Genomic DNA, 18,575 nt, shown 5'->3' with positions numbered 1-18,575 from the left:
TTAATTATGCTATCAAATATATTCTTGTATAAGTGTGTCTCTGGTAACTATATGAAATTTGTTGATACTTATAATAACTTATCTAGACACATTGCTTCATTAAAATTATTCCCTCTCATCTGTCAGTATTTATACACACAGTGATGTCCCCCTCCATTCAAAGAGGACTAACACAATCCCACCAATGTTGCCAAAAACATCAAATAGAGAATTATCCCATCAGTCCTCAGTCTCTTTACAAGTCCCATTTACAGCCTATTAACCCTTCACTGAAGTGAGTTAAAAGTCCTTTGTAGTGATGCTTTTTAGTCTTATTCTACACACGTGGTGATAATACCTCCTATTCTTTTCATCAAACATGGTCTTTAGTCTGCTGATTCTGTCTCCAGACAAAGAAAAAGTATTAAATTCTTCCAATCTTTTCCTTCTGCAATAGCCTTAAAAGATTTCTCTCAAGACTTTGGAGGGACGGCAGATATATACCTTCAGTTTTCTTCTTTCCTACTATTTTGATTCCAGAACTTCCTCCACTCTGTCCTTTAGCCCCTTCCGTAGCCTCCTCTCTTGTGTTGTTGTTTTTTTTTTTTTAATAAACTTTACCATCCTCCTTTTTCTTCCTTCCATTTGAATTTTGAGTACTGGGAAGGCCTTAACCGGCAATTGTCCATCTGTTACTTTGTCTGCTGGATCACTTGCCTTGATGACCTAGGGGCATCTTCTTCCATATTACATTCACCCCTAAAGGTCTTATAGTGCTTAATTTCCTCTAGTGCCATTTTTGGGTCTATGAAAGACTTTATCCCCATAGGAAATTTAATTTTCAGAGTGGCTGGAAATACCAAATGAAATCTAAGGTGCAATTTCTTTAAATATTTAAACAAGGGGATTAATTGCATTCTTATTTTCCTGTCACCACAAAGTAATCATTGTTAATGAATACTGCTTTGTCTCCAATTAACATTTGCTTCCCTTGTTTCCATAGACTGAATAGTATTTTCTCTTTCAGGTTGAAATTCTGCACCTTTACCCCAATTGGCCTAGGATATCAAGCTACACAACTTCCTGGAACCAGCATTCTTGCGTGCCCTGTCTAACAACACATCCTCCAGTGGAATCCCATTCCACTGACTCAGTTGTCCCCCAATAAATTTTTACAGTCCTTTCCTTCTAGTCCCTCCAGAATCCCTGAGAAACCGAGATTTTTGCTACTTTCCTATCTTCAATTTCAGACATTTTTTCGGATAGTTCTTCCTGCAGCACTTTGATTTCTTCCAAACTGTTAGACTGCTACACTTCAGTCACTTAAAGACTGCTATGGTGGAAAAGGGCAGCTTCAGTATCATCCCACCTGTGTTCAGTCTTATTAATAAAATCATGGAGGGATTGAGTCATCTGAGTTACCTCCTTGAGCAGTCTGTCCATTTTACTGTGCATTTCTATGTCAGGAGGTCTGTTTCCATGCCCTGTTTGTTTCACAACTGCTTCCATGTTGGACTGTGTTGAGGTACTTGTCTTTACTGCTTGGTCAGCAATGGAGAACTCCAAAGCACACCAATGGAACAAAAACCAAGTCACTGAATAAAAAATAAAAAATACAGGCCATAAGTTCTTCTTTTGTCTTTTCTTCATAAGTCTAGTGATCCACTCCATTCAGGCTAATAATTTGATATGTATTCTTAATTACTAAGCTTTTTTTGTACTTTAACTTATACCTAGGAGGTAAGAGCACCACATATTGTGACACCTTCACATAAGCCTCCATACCAGAAGTCGGGATAAGGTATTCTTGTTATGAAATAAAAAGGTTTGACTGGGAGATGTATTTGGGTATCTTGTTAAACATACAGAAGTGGGAGGCTTTATTGCCCTGTCTAAGCTACCCATTAGATCCATGACATTTAGAATTTTCACATGGAAATAGTTAGACAAGTGTTTTTGTATTATAGATTGGTTGAGAAGAATGTATCCAACAGCTTCATCAGAATGTTGGAGTGGACTTGAAGAAATCAGCTTTTATAGGCATATTTTAGGGGGTTGCCCCAGGTTATCTCTCTTCAAAAATATTACAAGAGTTAATTGATAAGAAGCTCTGATCTGGTAGGAGTGTACCTACAGCAGGTCTCTTTTTAACTGGAACTTTTTTAGAGGAAGGATTAAGAACAGCTCTTACTTGTAGCAATCACTGGGCTGTTTTGTGCAAGCAGTGAAGTTGCTAGTTTTTTTGCTGTTTAAAGTGTCAATATTAGGACTCCCTTAACTTGACTATTCTTCCCCACAAATCTATTTACCCATGGTTTGGTCACGAGGACAAAAAAGCCAGCCGTGGGTAAATCAGCATTATCCACACCCATTGCTGTTATACAATTACATTATTTTAAAAAAAACACTTTTCTTATATAATGTCTTTGTATAACAGTGCCATTGTGTTCTTCCATGCTGTTTCTGGATTCTGCCCTTTGATGATGTACTGCACATGCATATGGGACTTACATTCCCAGGCTTACACAGTACATCACTGCTTTAGAAAGCAAGCAACTGAGAAAGGAAGATCTCAGTTACTATTCTTTTGGGGGGAAAAAAAACTGTAATATCCTGAAGGTGAATGGGACTTTGATTGTGACAAAGAATTTCTTCTTCACAGTGTCCATCCTCTAATATTCTGCTTCGCAGGTTTTGCTTGCCTTTAAGGGGAGTAGTGGTGGCAGTCCTTTATATAGTGGAGGCACTGTCTCACAACAGCTTATGCTTTCAAAATAGTCTCTGGTTGCCATGAAGCATATTTTTGTGTCATTAACTTAATGTACATGTCCTTATTGTTTTGTTGCATTGTAGTGTGTAGAACAGTAGTTAGGCTCCCTAGTTCATCTCTTATTTTCTTTCCATGACCTTCTTCTGATATAGTACCTTGTATTTCTAATGTTTTACTTCCTACAGCTTCTAATACTTCAGTTTGATCATAGCCTAATGCTAACTTCCAGTGCTGTACTGTAGGTTTTTTAGAAACAGAACTTAAATGTTTTCTTACCGATTTAGTACCTTGTTCGATATTTAATTTAGAAAAGTCTTACCAAAAAAAAAAAAAAAAGTCTGGTTGCTCAATGATACTTTAGCAGCTGGAGTTTTGCTGTTGGTATATGCTCGATTTACAACAGGCATGCTGGTTGGGGTGACCAGTCAGAGTGCTTGTTTTTGAATGTTAATGGCCAGGATGTTTGCCAGGTCAAAAACTTAACAGTTCACAGATAGCAACAGTTGATGCATCTCTGATGGTTGTTAATGATGGGAACATTAATAATAAAGTTTTTTTTATTGGAAAATTTGCTACGTTCCCAGAAGATTGATGTTGTTTGTGAAACATGGTTAAAAACACTGAATGAAAATCAGTTCTGTCAGGGTACAAATGTTTTTACGAAATTTAAACACAGAGAAGCAGTTGCCAAAAAGTACCAATAACCAAAAGAAAGGCAGCTGAAGGAGAATCACGCATTACATGTTAAAAAATCCAGCTTTAATCCACTAGGCAAAAACTGTAACAGCACCAAAGAACAGATACATAAACGCTTTAAAATCACACTGCGTTTTCGTTTCAGTGAAGTTCCTGAGATGTAAAAAACATTTCACAATGTAAAGTGTTCATTATAAACCCTGACAATTAACTTTTATCCAATGGGAACAACATTCAAGTTAAAATTAGTAAAACCACTTCCTTTTGCACAATGAACTTTGACCTGACATGAATTTGTTCACAAACATAGTAAACTGCAACTTAAAACCATCAGTTTCAATTGATCACCAAAAACAGCAAATGTAATAATATTGTAAAAAATATAAGCAAAAAAGTAAAATAATGAAATAATAAAAATAAACATATGTGTGTGTATATGGTGATGTAATAAAACTCTGAGGGTTCCATCTGGTGGAAATAGTGAAAATTGCACTTTCAGGGAAAACAAAGATGTTAAAAAATACACCCTTTTAGCTATAACTTGGCAGCTGTCATTTTTAGCAGTGGCTTAATAGAGATGTTCTTATTTAAGCCAGGAAATGTATTGTCTTCTAAAGTTACTTGCCACCACAGTTCTTTATACTCAATTTGTGTTTCCCAAGCGCCACCCCTCTCATTCCTCTGTACATCCTGTACGACAAAGAAGGAGACTTTTGCCTTAACACATGTTTTAGTGTGCTTGAAGAGAGCATTGTTCTCATTTATTTTCCATAAGGAATCCATTTTTGTAAAGAGTAGAAAAAAATCTTTGGAAGAGAAGAAATATTATAATTGTAACTCGGCAGGACTACTATATATAGCAACTTGTGACTTATGTGGTTCATTCTACATAGGTAAAACTGAAAGACAACTCAGATGGAGAATTTACGAACTCAATTATGATCCTCAGAATGAGTGTGGTGTTAAGGTACATTCATGACAAAAACACTTGATCTGATGTTATCCAAGTCATCATTCATCACAATAGGGTCTTGGATTCGATATTGTTTCTGAGCCGGCAAAATACTATAGATGGATCCAAGGCTCTAGCCCCTCCTTTTCCCATGATGCACTGCTGCCCTCTGACCCCCAGGTCTCATTTGCTGTGTATCCTGTGCGGATGTGTTTGCAGTGGCTCTAGCTAGTTCAGTGCCTTTTTTTTCCTCAGTTTTAGTTAGCTTCTAGTATAGTGTTAGTGTTGTGTTTTTTATAGTTATTGTAGTGTTTACCTTTCAGGGGAAGACTGTCCAAGGTGGTGGTCCCCAGTAGAGACAAAGTTACATATAAACGTTCTAGAGGTGAGAGCAGTTCTTCTATCACTGCAAGCCTTCCAGGATTGCCTCCCTCTAGGGACAATTGCAATTCAGACAGAAAACATGACAATCGTCTGGTAAGTCAACAAACAAGGGGGAACACATTCTTACCCATTGTGCAGAGAGGCCATGAGAGTGTGGGAATAGGCTATGTCCTCCGGCCTCTTCCTCATTGCAATGCACATACCTGGGGATTCCAACGTGTTGGCTGACAGGCTGAGCAGATCTATCTTGAGTCCTCATGAGTGGTCCCTCAATCCTTCAGTGGCAAAACAGATTTTCAACCATTGGGGTCAACCATGCTGTGACCTTTTTGCCTCCCCAGCCAACCACAAATGCAGCAGGTACTTTTCTCTGATTCCCCCCCTCAAGGGGAGTCACCAAAGGATGCTGTAGTTCACAGTTGGCCTCCAGTTCTCCTTTATGCCTACCCTCCTGTTCCCTTAATACTCAAGAGTCTGCAGAAAGTGCTATACCTGAGGGCATCCCTTATCCCCATTGCCCCATTCTAGCCTTGTCAGCTGTGGCCCCCCCCCCATCTGTTCTCATCTGAAGTATTCACCATGGGTACTGGATCCCCATCAGGATCTGGTTTCCCATCCATCGGGGCTTCCTGTTCCAAACCTTCAGACCCCTTATCTAACAGCATGGTTTCTCCAGTTCCAGTGATCATAAAACAGTCCAGGGTAGCATCCCCCATTCAACGTATCATTCTAGCCTCCCAGAAACCCTCCACTAGAAAGGTACACAGTAGTTAATGGAAAACATTTTCTATCTGGGCTAAGAGCAGGAAATTGGATCCCTTTTCTGCTAAAGTGCCTGATATACTTTTGTTCTTGTCCTCCCTTTTCCAAGGAGGAGTAAGTTTTTCCACTATCAGGCTTCAGTTGGCGGCGATTTTCAACTTTCATGTGAGCTCTGACTGTACCTTTTCTTCCCGGCTTTGTAAAGCATTTCTGAAAGGGTGTTTTCTGCTTCGGACTCTGATTAAGGACCCTTCGCCTCCTTGGGACCTCACACTGGTTTTGCAGTCTCTGACTAGGAGTCCCTTTGAGCCTGTTAGTTCCAGTGACCTCAGGTTCCTGTTTTGGAAGATGACCTTCCTGGTGGCTGTTACCTCAGCTAGGAGGGTCTCAGAACTGCAAGCACTCACCATTACTCCTCCTTATGTGATTTTTCACAAGGACAGGGTTTCTCTTACAATGAACCCTTCCTTCTTGGCCAAGATTGCTTCCGAATCATCTCTAAACCAATGTATTCAGCTTCCAGGTTTCTTCCCAAGTATTCCAACAAAGGGGAGTATATCCTATATATCTTGGATGTTCACCAGCAGGTGCGGTTCTACCTGTATAGGACAAAAGGTTTTCATAAGTCAGAGCAGCTCTTTGTGGCCTTTTCCCCTAACAGGCAGGGCCTTCCAGTTTCTAAGGTCACTATTTCTAAATGGATGTCTAGCTACATCTCCACAGTCTACAGTCTTAATCACCTTGAGGTTCTAAGAATTGTCAAGGCTCATTCTGCTAGGTCTGTAGCAATTTCTTCAGCCTTTGTTGCAAGGATTTCTATTGATGACATTTGTGCTGCTGCCACTTGGTCTAACCCTCACATATTTATTTCTCACTATAATCTTGAACTGGTTTCTAGGAGCAGGGCTTCCTTTGGCTCCACAGTGCTCCAGCATGTCCTTCCATGAGGCCTCCCAGGCTTTATGGTAGCTGGGGGCTCTGACCCTTTTGTGATGAATGATGACTTGGATAACATCAGATTAGGAATTATGTACTTGCCATAACTTGGCATCTGTGTTATCCTATGTCATCATTCATTACGTCTTTCCCTCCCTCCATTCCCTACCTTGTAGATCAGGGAGGAAGTTGGAGTTTCCCTCCAGTCTTGTGGGAATAGTATTGAGACACATTGCAGCAAACTCAATCTGGGAGTCAGACGGTGGCCGGGCATCATGTGAAAAGGAGGAGCTAGAGCCTTGGATCTGTCTGTAGTATTTTGTCGTCTTGGATCTGATATTGGATCCAAGACCCTGTCTTGATGAATGATGACGTAGGATAATATAGATGCCGAGTTATGGTAAGTACATAACTCAAGTTGTGGTGTTAGTAAATAATAAGAATGGTTGTGCTTTGAGCCATCATATGCACAAAATGTCAGTTAAATGGAGCTGAGAACTGATCCTTCCTTCATACCTAAAGAGTTAGCATATCATGTATCGTATGCCATTTGTTATAAGAAACTCAGCAGAACTTAATCATGATATATTGTGCAAGAGCTTCTGCCACATCTGCATACTGTACTATTGCCTAGACAAAAGGCACAGAAGACTTTAGTTGGATACTCTGCTATTTAGTAACTAGCTTTACAACTACTTGGGTTTTACCCAAGTGTAATGAGTACTGCTACAAAACTGTTCCCTGAAGGAGGATAATACCATTCTTTTTAGAGTTCACCATTTCACAAAGCAGTAGATCTTTTGGGCGCACGCGCACACACACACACACACACACACACACATACACACCATCTAACTGCCCTTCTTTGTTTTTTTTCCTAGTTAATAAATATAGAAGTACAAATATAAAAATATCACCACTTTAGAACAGTTCTAAATCAAAGGATACATTTTAATGCATCTTTTATTAATATTATTCAGCCCTTTTCATCTGATACTATTCTATTATGTTTACTGTTTATTTTTCTGTTTTTACTTTATCTGTTTTTATACTGTAACATGCTGGGAAGTAAATGTGTGAGTGGGCCTTTAAAAGAGGCTTGTATATTGAAAGTTGCCAAGAGTGCTAGTCAGGAATATATTTGTTTTAGGTAAAAATGAAGTGCTGATTGGTCAGTACTGCAATCTAAAAGATGGGTGTCTTCCCAAAGGCATTCAGGAAGTCATTTCCTCATTTGAAGGATCAGTACAAGATAAGTGCTGAGTGTGACAGACCAGTTAGAGCCATTTAAAGAGCTAGGCTTTTGCTTCAGTGTAGTCAGTTACTAAAAGAACTTTATGAACTATAAACATCTTTCTGGAGAAAATCCTGACATTATTTGGTTTGATTTAAAAGCAAAGCGTGGTTCTTCATTTACCGTTATGAAACAGAAAACTACAGCATGTGTATGTATGTATATATGTGGTTATATATAATATATAAATATACTTACATTTATATATATATATATATATATATATATATATATAAAATATATATTATACACACACACGTATATACAGAAAGACAGGTGTGTGTGTGTATATATATATATATATATATATATATATATATATATATATATATATATGCATGTGTATGTTGTTTACAGGTAGATAAGATGTTCTTAGTGTTTCACTGTTGCAGTCATTACATTTGGGTTATCTGCTTGCAGGTAGCCCTCAGTCAGCCTGATTAACAAAGTCTTGGGTCCTGCGTCGGTTGCTGTCCCTTCTTCCATGATGTCAGGTCGTCAGGGGTATAAAACATGCAGCCGACGCCATTACATCAGTCTTTCTTGCCATGCGGTGCCCGAAGCAGAAGCAGTTCGCAAGTGCCGGTCGGCCGACTCCTGAAATTTTCATTTTCGAGTTTCAGAACCGAAGTCTTCAACTAAAGCTAAGTACCCCATTGGGGAAACTTTTTCTTGCTCCTTACCGATGTCAGTAAAAGTTAATAAGTGCATTACTTGTGGATAGCAAATACCTCATAAAGAATTTCATTTGTACTGTATTCCTTGCCTAGGCCCTGACCACGCCATACCTTGCTGTTGGTTTTGTGCTTTATTTAATCAGCGCACTATCCGTCGTCGGTATATTTTCGCCTCTAAATATTTTGGTTCTCGGTTTAATTATAAAAAAATGTCGTCGGTTAGCCATCTGACTACCTGGATTCTGAAAAAACGCAAAGATAAAGACAGAGACAGGCCGCCAAGGTGCAAAACTGCTGACGACGCTTCTCCTAAGCCAGTCGCCAGTTCGCCGGTACTCAGTGAGGAGCTTTCGCAGCCCCTGATATCTGCTACTTCTGATTCGCAGGCCTCTACTGAGACCCATTCAGAGTCTGGTATGCTGCAAGATGCTTCAACTATGGAACCCGTGGATGTCTCTACCTTGGATGGGTCCGGAGCCGCTGTGCAGGCACTGGCTTCTGAGGGTACATTCAGGCCTATGGACTTGCATATTAAACCGACGCCTCCTTCTTTACTTAGGCCTAAATCTCGATCCATGTGTAAAAAACTGACGCCCAGGCCACATGCTCAGGCCTCTATGCCTAAAAAACAAATGATAAGAATGGCTGAAGATCTAATAACTCTAATCAGGGGTAGCCAACCCCCCCTTCTAAGAGGCCTACGACTGAAGTTGATTATGAATCTTCTGATAAGGATTCTGTTTTTTCTGATTCTTCTGATGATCTGGATTTGCCCTTATGTACTTATGAGGATACTGATGCAGAGGACTCTTTTCCCTCTGCTTCCCCTCCTGAGGATTTTTCTTTTGAGGAAACCTTACATATTCTAAGGGAGCATTTCCACTGAGAAAGCCAGGATTTTTCTGATTAAAAAAAGAGGCTTATGGATTTCCTTCTCCTACCTCTATTCCTCCTGTACTAGACATTGTTGATGATGCTTTTTCGGAATTTAGTTTGGCCCCTGATTCTCTGCCTTCTGCTCTCAGAAAACCTGACAGATACTACAGGGTCCCTGAGTCCCACAAGTTCCTTTTCAAAAATGCTATTGCAGATCCAGAGACTATTTCACAGGGGCCCAAGGGCATTAAGGCTTCTACTGCTAAAAATCCTACCCCTTCTGATAGAGACTCCAGGGCGATGGATAGATGGGGTAAGAAGGGTTGCACTTCTGCAACTTTGGCCATTAGGGCTTTAAACTGCCAGTTTCATATTTTAAAGTATCAGCAACATGTTATTGGACTGCTTAAACAGAAAATGATGTTGATTCCTGACTGTGTGGAAAATACAGAATTACGATTTAATGCATTCTGCCGAACAAGTTGGAAAAATACTTTACAATGTGGTTTTGATTCTTTAGAGGCCTCTTGCAGGGCTGCTGTTACTGGGTCTGTGCTGAGAATGTATGCTCTGCTTAAGGAGCTATCTTTGCCTGATCATGTTAAAGCTAAATTGTTGGATGCTCCTTTAAATCAGGACTGCCTGTTTGGCAACAAGGCTGAAGAAGTTCTTAAAAAGATGGAAGATAAAGCTAAATCTATGCAAACTGTTAAAGATATTTTACAAGTTCAGCCTCCCAGATTTTGTAGGCACTGGCCCACTAAGAATTGGTCATTTCCAGCCCCTTCCAGGTCTTCTCAAGCCAAATCCAGACACAGCAAAAACCCCAGGTTTCAGTCCCAGGGGACTCACAGAACTAAGCAATGGGGGCCCTACACTTCCAAATCTGGGAATAATAAGACTCCCCCCTAAGGTAAACTGTCTCAATGACTTCCTTTTAAAATTTCCAAGCACTTATCAACTGACTGCCACTTTGGGGGGAAAGATTGCTCTTCATGCAAAGAATTGGGAACTCATTACCCAGGACAAATGGGTTTTAAATATAGTGTCCCAGGGATACAGATTTCACTTCCACACGTTGCCAACACCAAGTGGGTGGCCGGACGTACCCACAAATCAGTGGACAGAGGCCCAAAAACAAGTACTTTCTCTCTTAAGAATGGGGCTATTCAGCTGGTACAAGAAGAGGAAAAGGGACAAGGTTTCTACTCGAGACTTTTCCTGGTACCCACAAAAGACAATTTATGGCGTCCTATCCTGGACCTGTCTACTCTAAACACCTTTTTGGAGATTCCAAAATTCAAGATGCTGACTCTTCACCAATTACTTCCTATGCTAGGCAAAGATGTCTGGTTGGCAACACTAGATTTAAAAGAAACATACCTGCACATCCCAATCAGGGAATCTTGCAGAAAATACCTATGCTTCAAAGCATGCCTCACGCACTATCAGTTCTCTGCACTGCCCTTTGGCTTATCTACTGTGCCCAGGGTAGTCACAAAGTGCCAAGCTCCAGTTATTGCATTTTGCAGGCAAAGAAATATTCAAATATACCCATACCTGGACAATTGTCTTAATTCAGGCAGAAAGCCAGGACATACTTTTGAATCATCTGGCCTTTGTAAAAAGGGTTCTAACTTGTCAGGGGTACACCATAAATGAAAAGAAATCACACCCGGTACCCTGTCAACAAGTTATATTCCTGGGAGCAAGCTTGAATACAACTTCCCAGATGGCTTACTTCACGCCAGAGAAACAAATTCATTTGACAACCTACTTCAAACAAGTGGCCACAAAAACCCTGCTATCTGCAAGACAAATACTGCAAGCCTTGGGGTTCATGGCCTCCTGCATTCTTCTAATTCCATATGCAAGACTGCATATGAGGAAACTACAGTGGTAATTAAAAAGCCTGTGGTGTTAACATTCTCAAGACCTGGAAACAATGATTCCTATCATACCTTGCCTAGGCCTAGAGTTCCTTTGGTGGGCAGAGGCCTGCCACCAAAACAAGAGGCTACCTTTCACACCACCCCCTGCCACCCAAACCCTAACAACAGATGCATCAGACTATGCATGGGGGGCCTCACCTGGCAGGGAAGTGCATTCAGGGCAAATGGAACCAAAGTCAAATGCACCTGCATATCAATCAAAAAGAAATGTTAGCTGTACAGAATGCTCTGACAGCCTTCAAGGATCACATTCTTCCAGGACAACTAATGGTAAAGACGGACACCACTGTTGTGTGGTACATAAACAAGCAGGGGGGTACACATTCTTACCCCCTCTGCAGACTAGCCATGGCATTGTGGAACACAGCCTTGAGATACCAAGTGCACCTACAAGCTCAATTCCTGCCAGGAAAATTAAATACACTGGTAGACGGACTAAGCAGAAACCTCATGGACCCACACAAGTGGAAACTGGAACCAAGGATTTTCCACATGTTGACAATCAAATAGGGGAGCCCAGATATAGACCTGTTTACCTCTCCCCAGAACTACCAATTGGACAAATTTTGCAGAAGGACTCCCCACAAACAAGCCTGGAAAGTGGATGCTCTGTCCTTCAGCTGGAAAAACCTATCAGTCTATGCCTTCCTCCCTCTGCCTCTGCTCTCCAAAGTACTACTAAAAATCAAACAGGACAAACCAAGGATGATTTTGATTGGTCCAGACTGGCCGCACCAACACTGGTACCACCTCATGCGCAGTGTGTCACGGTTATCTCCATGGCACCTGCCTCAGACTCCTTCCCTGTTGTCTCGGCAGGAGAACCAGATTCTGCACCCTCAGCTTCTAACACTGAACCTTGCAGCCTGGCTAATTGCCTAATCTCTCCTTTACCATCCCTCAGCAAACCTGTGATGGATATCATTTTAGAGGCAATGAGGCTTAGTACTAGAAGATCTTATGCTGAAAAATGGAAAAGATTCTGTGCCTGGAACCAGTCTCAAGGGATGAGCACAGCAGCACGCAATTTACCTCAGATTTTACAATACTTAACTGAGATGCTTCACAAGGGCCTGTCTTTTTTCTCCATTACAATCCACGCCTCAGCCATTTCAGCTCATTATAACACAGAACCTCCCCTCTTCTCTCATCCACTGCTCAAGCAGTTCCTCAGAGGGGGCAGAAATTTGAGACCACCCAGGAGAGCTCCAACCCCAGCCTGGGACCTTAACTTTGTCTTGGAGAAACTAGCTGCTACTGCAGACTTAAAATTTCTTTATAGGAAAACAGCTTTCCTTTTAGCAATCACTTCAGCTAGAAAGGTATCTGAATTACAGGCCCTAATGGCAGTGGAGCCTTTCATCATCTTTCATGCGGACAGGGTGTCCCTCAGAACCAATCCATCCTTCATGCCCAAGGTGGTATCCAGTTTGGCTCTTAATCAGTCCATTCATTTGCCAACCTTCTTTCCCAGTCCACAGAATAAAGGGGAATAGATACTGCATTCCTTAGATGTGCACAGACAACTTAGATTCTACTTGGACAGGACTAAACCTCAAAGGATATCTGAACAACTGCTGGTGGCATTTTCTGAAGGGGCAGAGGGGAAGGCTATTTCAAAGCAAGCCATTTCTAAATGGATAAGCCATTGCATTAATTTCTGCTATAAGCACCATGGAAAACCTATCCTCCAGGGGATCAGACCTCACTCCACCAGGGCTGCATCTACCTCTACAGCCTTTCTCAGAGGCGTCCCTACCAGGGACATCCTAGAAGCTGCTACCTGGAGTTCTGTACATACATTCAATAAGCATTATCATTTGCCAATTTTCTCTAATTCCAGAGCTGGCTTTGCCACTGCAGTCTTGCAGGGCCTTATAGCTGGCCCTAATGCTATCTAAATTCCTCCTCCCAACCATAGCTTTGGGAATATACCCAAATGTAATGACCATAGATTCCAAATGTAATGACTGCAACAATGAAACATGAAGAACATAGTACAATTGTGTACACTTACCATAAATGTAGATGTTCGAGTGTATTCACTGTTGCAGTCCTGGTTACCCTCCCTCCCTCCAGCCCCCTAACTTCTTTTGGCTATACCTCTACTTTCCTTTACTATGCTTAAAAGCCTTTTTGGTGTATTTGCTTTTTTGCTGGAGGTATATCTTTGTACTTTTATATTTAATTGCTTCCCATTAGGGGGGTACCTGACATCTGGGGCAAGAAAAACTGATGTAATGGCATTGGCTGCATGTTTTATACCCCTGACGACCTGACGTCATGGAAGAAGGGACAACAATCACCGCAGGACCCAAGACTTTGTTAATCAGGCTGACTGAGGGCTACCTGCAAGCAGATAACCCAAATGTAATGACTGCAACAGTGAATACACTCGAACATCTACATTTATGGTAAGTGTACACAACTGTACTTTCTCCCATACCCTTATTTTTGTTTATTTTAATATAAGGATTGCAGCACCTCTGATGTGTACAATGGGGCATGACCTTAAAACAAGGAGGAGTGAAGTCAGGTCTGAGATGCAGCCTCTACGCACTTTGGAGAGAGAAGTGAAGCTTCCAGTCATGAATACCTGTGTATTACTTGTGTTGCATTTAAAGTTTAATAAAGTTCAAAATGTCATATAAGACACACTGTAATGATATAAGAATGGACATATCTTGCTGGTAAACATTTCATCCATTGCATTTTGATAGAGTTCATTCATTTTGTTCTGTTTCAGTGAATTAAGCTTTCTGGGATATTTGCTCTGTTATGATTCTAACATGTAGGCATCAATAAATTATAAAATAACCAGTAAAATCACCATTGAAACAATAAATTAAAAGTATAATTCACGAAACATCATCTTATTTAGAGTATTTGGGACAAAGATATACTGAATCCTACCAAAGTTACAAAACTGCATTTTGTATGGCAAATGTTTCCTGATAACTCAAGCACTTTTTCACTACTCGGACTGAAAACATACAGAACTATGAGGAAGTCTATTTGTGCTGAGGATATCACTTGTCATATTCAAGGTAAGTAAATCTAAGGCTACCTGAGCCCTCTGGAGACAAAGGATTGATTCTCAGACTACAGAACACACTGTTTCACCACCTATTTGGCCAACAAGGCAAGTAGTCCAGATAATGTGAAAACATTTCTGCAGTAGGAGCTGTGTCCCCTACACCCTTGAATTTGTGGGTTCTGCTTTCACACTGCCACTCTAAATTTTCTGCTTCTGAAATTACAACCGCTCAAGAGGAAAAGAAAATGCATGTATTCCCATTACCCAAAGTCATTTTCACCTCAGAGATAGAGTGTGTGTGTGTGTGTGTGTGTGTGTGTGTGTGTGTGTGTGTATATATATATATATATATATATATATATATATATATATATATATATATATAATTAAAGTTAATTTAACGGATTACAGGGGACTACCAGACAGCTGTCAGTTGATCTTCAATATACCATGGATGATCCATTGAACATCAGTAAGTCAAAATAAAGACATACATTTCAGTAAAGACAAACGGTAAATTTTGTCAGTGCTTTCAAGACATGAATCTGGTCTATGTTTTTGAAAAGAGATGAAACTGCAACAGAAAAACAGACTTTTCTGTGTTTTATTGGTGGACACCTGCATTTCTAGAGATTGTGTGGGTCTATAGTAATGACATTGGGAGTCTTAATCTTTCCTTGTCCCTGTCTACTGCTGTCCCATATGCTGCTTTGTCATTTACTTTTTTATAACAATATGGAGAATTGAAAGAACTGAGTCTGAACAACAAAACTTAACTGATCTTTTTAATGTTTTAAATCTCCTAAAAAACAAATTGAAAACTAGAGAAGGGTTTGTGGGAATGGAGCAGCTTTGTGAGTTTTATTGTTTATGTGCTCCATCAGAAAATGTATTAACTATGGATAATCCAGTTTTAGCAACAAAATTACAGCCTAATGCATTCATTATAACAGGAGTTCTTGTAGAGGCTTTTCAGTGTTGAGTGGGTCATAAGATTATGCAAATGAATAGTAGATTTATTTTTGCAGTGAAGCCTTCAGTACAAAAATGAAGCAACAGGAGGCCTTTGAACTGCCACTCGTTTACTTGTTATACCAACAGTTCAGTTATTTCTCTTCAAACTAGTTGGATATTTAGGGTTTGAAGTGGCATGTTTGTTTTTAGGAAAAAGGGATAGGGCTGATCAGAGCTGTCATACTTTTTTCATACAAGAAACATCTTTAAATGAATTATCATTTATGACATAGGCAATCGTACATTTATATAAATGAAAACAAACCATATTGCCATATTTTCTGTTTAACATATTATACATTGCATATAGTCTTCTGTACAGGCATTGTCAATTGAACATTACATAGATCATTCAATTTCTGCCTTCCCTTAAAACCTCATTCCTCCTTTAAAACATTATTCTGCAGGTATTGTTCCCACAATCCCCATTTTTTCTATGTAATTTGCTCCTACTGTTTTATAAAGATCCCACTTATCGTTCTTTTAACTCTGCTGCTATATTCTTTACTTCTAGTTCATTTAGACTTTAAGTTCCATTTTATAGTAATTGCAATTTTTTTGGTAGCCACCTTAAGTAAACTCAGCAAGGCCTTACTTTGTCTAGGCAATTCCAATTCTGTATCAGAGCTCAAAAAAATAATTTCCTTACACCAATTCGCTCACCCAGTATTTCTGACAGAATAGTCTGTGGGGAATTTTTAAAGTCTGCAAACTCATTACACACTCAAAAATATGTTCCCAGTTACCTTTCTTACACAGCACATTTCCAGCATTAGCAATCTACCTGAGGAAAATTTGTTTGGAGTCTGCTTTGGGTATAAAAACACCTATGCAAACACTTCCAAGCAAAAATATTAAATCTTCTGGACTTTACATATTTGGGAGCCAGACACATATCTTTCCATTGTTTCCTTGTGAATTGCTCATCCAGACTCTCTTCCGAATCCTATCTAACTTCCTCTAACTGATTCTTATAGATTCTTATAGTTGTCATGCAATATTTAATATCCCTTTTTTAACAACAGCTTCTGTTCTTGATTGTAATAAAAACTATACCAGTGCTGGTCTTTCACTTAGGATCCTTCTATTCCTTTCTGCTTCCTATAGATCTGTCATACTTTTGATCACAGTTGCAAACTCTGTGGGAACGTAGCTGCCCAGACTGCCAGAGTTTATTTAAACAGCCTGAGTTGGATGGCAATCATGTAATGGTGCCTCTGTTAGTAGAAGATGGTGGCCATTGTGATTCCTGTGCATCTATGGCACCAGTCACTTGAAACATACATAGCAGCTAAAACAGCCTTTAACATCTGTCTTATTTGTTGCATTAGAGACAGTGTTGTTCCATCTTAGAAATGACAAAGAACAAGAAACTTGAGTTTGTTTTCAGGAGACGTGTAGAGCTAACCAGTACTAAAATATACCATTTCCTCTGCTGATCAGCTGCTGAATACCTCTTTCAGCAATAGGGTCTACATGCTATTTCTAATGTCCTAGTTTATGTAATTTACTCTTTTTTTTGAATTTCAGGTTCCAGTTTTGTGCAGGCACAGGAACAAGCGGCAAAGCAAGCTGTTTTGCAATTAACCTGCATTCTTGGTAGGAGTTCAAATTCCATGGCAGTGAGTGCTGACGGACACAAACAGCTACTTTCAAACCTGCTTCAGGAACATAGCCAAGAAGCTCCAGTTTATAAGGATGAATATAAACATACAGCTAGCATAAACTTCACAAACTTTGTAATAGAATCCCAGAAGAAATGGAACAACAAGAAGCTAGCTCATACAGAAGTTGCCCTGCGTTTACTTGGTTTGCTAGGACTACCTCTTCAAGGTACAATATCTTGCAAAATGATACTTGACTATTCTGTTGCCAGTAGCTAAATGAATCTTTTTTAGACTGCTTTACTGAATATTATTAAAAATGTAATAACGACATCTTTTCAGAAGCATTGCATGTGATGTACTTGCAAAGAAATGAGTGATTTATTTATAGTAATTATGCTGTTGACCTGGGGAGGCATAACAAACATTGCACCCATTTTAACCTCGGACTAGAAAAGACAAAAGGAAGAGTAATGGATGTAATTTGTCATTAGGTGAACAAGAAGTTCATATGTGCTTCCTTCATGCAGTGGATACTACCATGTGTTCCGATATTCTTTCCAAGAAGTACAGAGGATTTGTAAAAATCACCTTAATAACCCATCAGTAAGGATGGACTGGGGTCAGTTTAATGTTTCTTCCAGAACATAGCAAATGATACCCCTTGTACTGTATTTGTCAGGTACCTTTAATGCTATGATCCCATTCTTGGTACATGATTAAAGCTTGTGAGCTTCAGGGTACAATGCTGAAATTCCAGGTCTATATTACATCCTTGAAAGACATATTCATCGAATACGTCTTCAGCAATCCACAATCAATGAAAATCACCAGCGAACCGTGGAAGTTTTTCGACAGTTCGCAAACACTTGCCCATCAGCCATCTGGAACACACAGTGGACTAACTCAAATCCATCCAAGTGGGGCCCTTCACCCCCCACACCCCCACTAACTATATATACCAATTCCGAGATCGCATTACAGTGGGGAAAAGTGCAAGTTTAGGTTGGTGGGCAAGTGTTTGCGAACCGTGGGAAAACTTCAACAGTTCACTGAAGTGATTTTCGTCGGTTGTTGTTCGTGGAAGACGTACTGGATGAATACGTCTTTCGTGAATGTAATATAGACCCAGAATTCCTGCCATCAACTTTGCAACTGTTGGGTGTAAAAGAAAGCCCCATTATCTAGCGCTGCTTTGTCTAGCCAAGGTTACATATCTGGATTGTTTGTATTTATCACAAAATTATATGAATACTAGAATAGCCTGCATCAGTTAGTTTGTGAAATGTGGGACTTGGTGGAAGAGATAGGTATGGAGCACGTTTTCTGAGATTTGTAGAGGATACCCATAAATCAGGGTATATGACACCTGTTGTAAGCAGAATAAGTGAGGCCACCATAACCCTAAAATAAGTAAAGATAAGTAGCAGACAGCAGTTGCCATAAGAAATGTATTGGGGTGACAGCGTGCCTGTCACTGAAATATGAGCTTAGCTTTGACCTAAGCAAAATTGCAAAAGAGAATTCAAGGTTGTAGTGCAGTCTGCTATACTCCACACATCATAATGAGTCATAGTCTTGAGATATTTTCCTGGCATTTACTTTATAATGATGCAGGTAACGGCACCTAATTAAAGCAGAG

The 18,575-nt window shown here is 39.9% G+C and overlaps 1 protein-coding gene across 4 annotated transcripts in view; it reads left to right on the top strand.

Annotated features, from left to right (window-relative positions):
* The window catches only part of LOC122802629, a 1,172,105-nt gene that overhangs the window by 1,086,148 nt on the left and 67,382 nt on the right, over positions 1 to 18,575 (top strand). For all 4 annotated transcript variants that reach the window (XM_044072319.1, XM_044072318.1, XM_044072317.1 and 1 more), the window contains one exon: positions 16,860 to 17,162. In XM_044072319.1, coding sequence (XP_043928254.1) covers positions 16,860 to 17,162 — 303 coding nt within the window. The remainder of the gene's footprint in view (positions 1 to 16,859; positions 17,163 to 18,575) is intronic.

Source organism: Protopterus annectens, chromosome 5.part0, assembly GCF_019279795.1.
Source record: "Protopterus annectens isolate FY-2018-M chromosome 5.part0, PAN1.0, whole genome shotgun sequence".
Lineage (NCBI taxonomy): Eukaryota > Metazoa > Chordata > Ceratodontiformes > Protopteridae > Protopterus > Protopterus annectens.
Note: the sequence above shows the minus strand (reverse complement) of the source record. Positions and strands in the feature narration are given on the sequence as shown.